The following is a 1,754-nucleotide window of genomic DNA, read 5'->3' as shown; positions in this document are numbered from 1 at the left end:
TATATATATATATATATATATATACTGAATGGAAAAAAAAAAACGTTTTCTTGTTACAAGAAAAATAGTTGTTTCTCCAGCTGTGAACTTGGAGGCCGATGTAAAAATCGTCCTACTAAAAACGATAATTTGTGCGCATAATGACAGGGCGCTGGCACTCTAACAGTAGATGAGCAATTGTAGTACATGTGGGTTAATTTATATGTAACAACTTGAACCATTTCTGCTTGTAATCCGGTATTGTCAAAAATCACATTATATGAAGTAGGTGAAACTGTACCCTGTCTAACCTGTTGCGATACAAGAAAAAAATCATATCTTAGCGGATCGGTGATTACATCATCAACTACAGTCCCGGTTTGTGGATTACCATTACGACCGTTTGAATCAAATAACCGAACGTTAATTTTTTTAGTAACAATAATAAAAATCATCTTAAAATTAGGACCATAATACATCTTCTCAAGCGCCTTTTCAAGTTTTTGCACTTCATTTTCGTAAACTTGTCTAATTTGACCTTCGCTAACACCATCTCGATAAATTATAAGATGTATAGGTAAAGCACTAGTTCTTTCTTTATAAGCCAAAATAGCTTTTTTTACACTTGCGCAAAGTTGGTCACCGAGATCCTCGTGACTGTGAAATAAAGTAATAGAGCTGAAATATCTTGTCAGCGATTGATCCACAGTTGCCACCATAGACACTATAATTACAAATTCACAGAATAATATAATTTATTTCAGTTTATAATTAAAATTAGGAATGCATCGAATGGTAAAATTACCGAATACCAGATATCGAATATCTAGCGTTACATTGTTTTCAGATATCCGATCGGATATCTGATAAGACAATTTATTGGATATTTCCCTAGATATCGTGTCGAATATCAGACTTCTAAAAAAGGGGCAGCAAGGTAAAAATAGTGATAACAATTTTCTTTATCTCCTCAACATGAAAAGAAAAAGAGGAAAGAGGAAAGAATTGTGCAAGAAATTCAGCTCAAAAGAATAAATTCTGCATTAATGACGTAAAGTATCAATATAAAATTTCAACCAAATATATCACTAGATATTGATGACATCCCGCCGAATAGTAAAAAAAGTGTCGAATAATACAGAATATATATTTCTAGAATATCCGATACATCCCTAATTAAAATATTTAAATAATTTAAACAAAATTTGAAAAAGCATAAAAAAATAATACAACAATCATTAAAATATTAAAATACAAATATCGAATTATATAATACTACAAAATACTTACGAAAATCTTTGCCCTTAGTGTTTGAGTCACGGCATATATCGAATCCTATGACCATTAATCCTTTTAATGGGTTTTCCATAGTCCAAGGTGCTCCGCCTAATTTACAATTCATTTGTATTGCTACTTTCGTAGCAATAGTCATGGCGTTTTTACCACACAAATTTTTTTGTAAAATAACCTGTGACGGCACAGGTCTATCTATGCAGCAGAATTTCTTAATAGCTGCATAACGATCACTGCGATTATTGCTCACTACGCAGAATACCAAATCTGGCACACTTTTACTAAGAACGTATTCAAGATTTTCAACATATGTACCTGCCTTATCATCATGTATGGGTACTATTTGCGGCTTTCCAACTTTGAATGCTAATCCATATGATACTGTGTTTATCAAACCTAGAAAATTCTACAAAATCCAAGATATTAAAGTAAATATTTTGTATACGTACACAGACACACGCATATATATATATATTTATATA

General features: G+C 31.6%; 1 protein-coding gene across 1 annotated transcript in view; it reads right to left on the bottom strand.

Annotated features, from left to right (window-relative positions):
- Positions 1–53: 53 nt before the first annotated feature.
- The window catches only part of LOC108773814 (protein aubergine-like), an 11,767-nt gene continuing 10,066 nt past the window's right edge, over positions 54–1,754 (bottom strand). The window contains exons 11-12 of the mRNA XM_018539748.1: positions 1,270–1,678; positions 54–703 (exon numbers count right to left, since the gene is read on the bottom strand). Coding sequence (XP_018395250.1) covers positions 54–703; positions 1,270–1,678 — 1,059 coding nt within the window. The remainder of the gene's footprint in view (positions 704–1,269; positions 1,679–1,754) is intronic.

The sequence above is a fragment of the Cyphomyrmex costatus genome, unplaced genomic scaffold (genome assembly GCF_001594065.2).
Source record: "Cyphomyrmex costatus isolate MS0001 unplaced genomic scaffold, Ccosl1.0 scaffold222, whole genome shotgun sequence".
In the NCBI taxonomy this organism is placed as follows: domain Eukaryota; kingdom Metazoa; phylum Arthropoda; class Insecta; order Hymenoptera; family Formicidae; genus Cyphomyrmex; species Cyphomyrmex costatus.
Note: the sequence above shows the minus strand (reverse complement) of the source record. Positions and strands in the feature narration are given on the sequence as shown.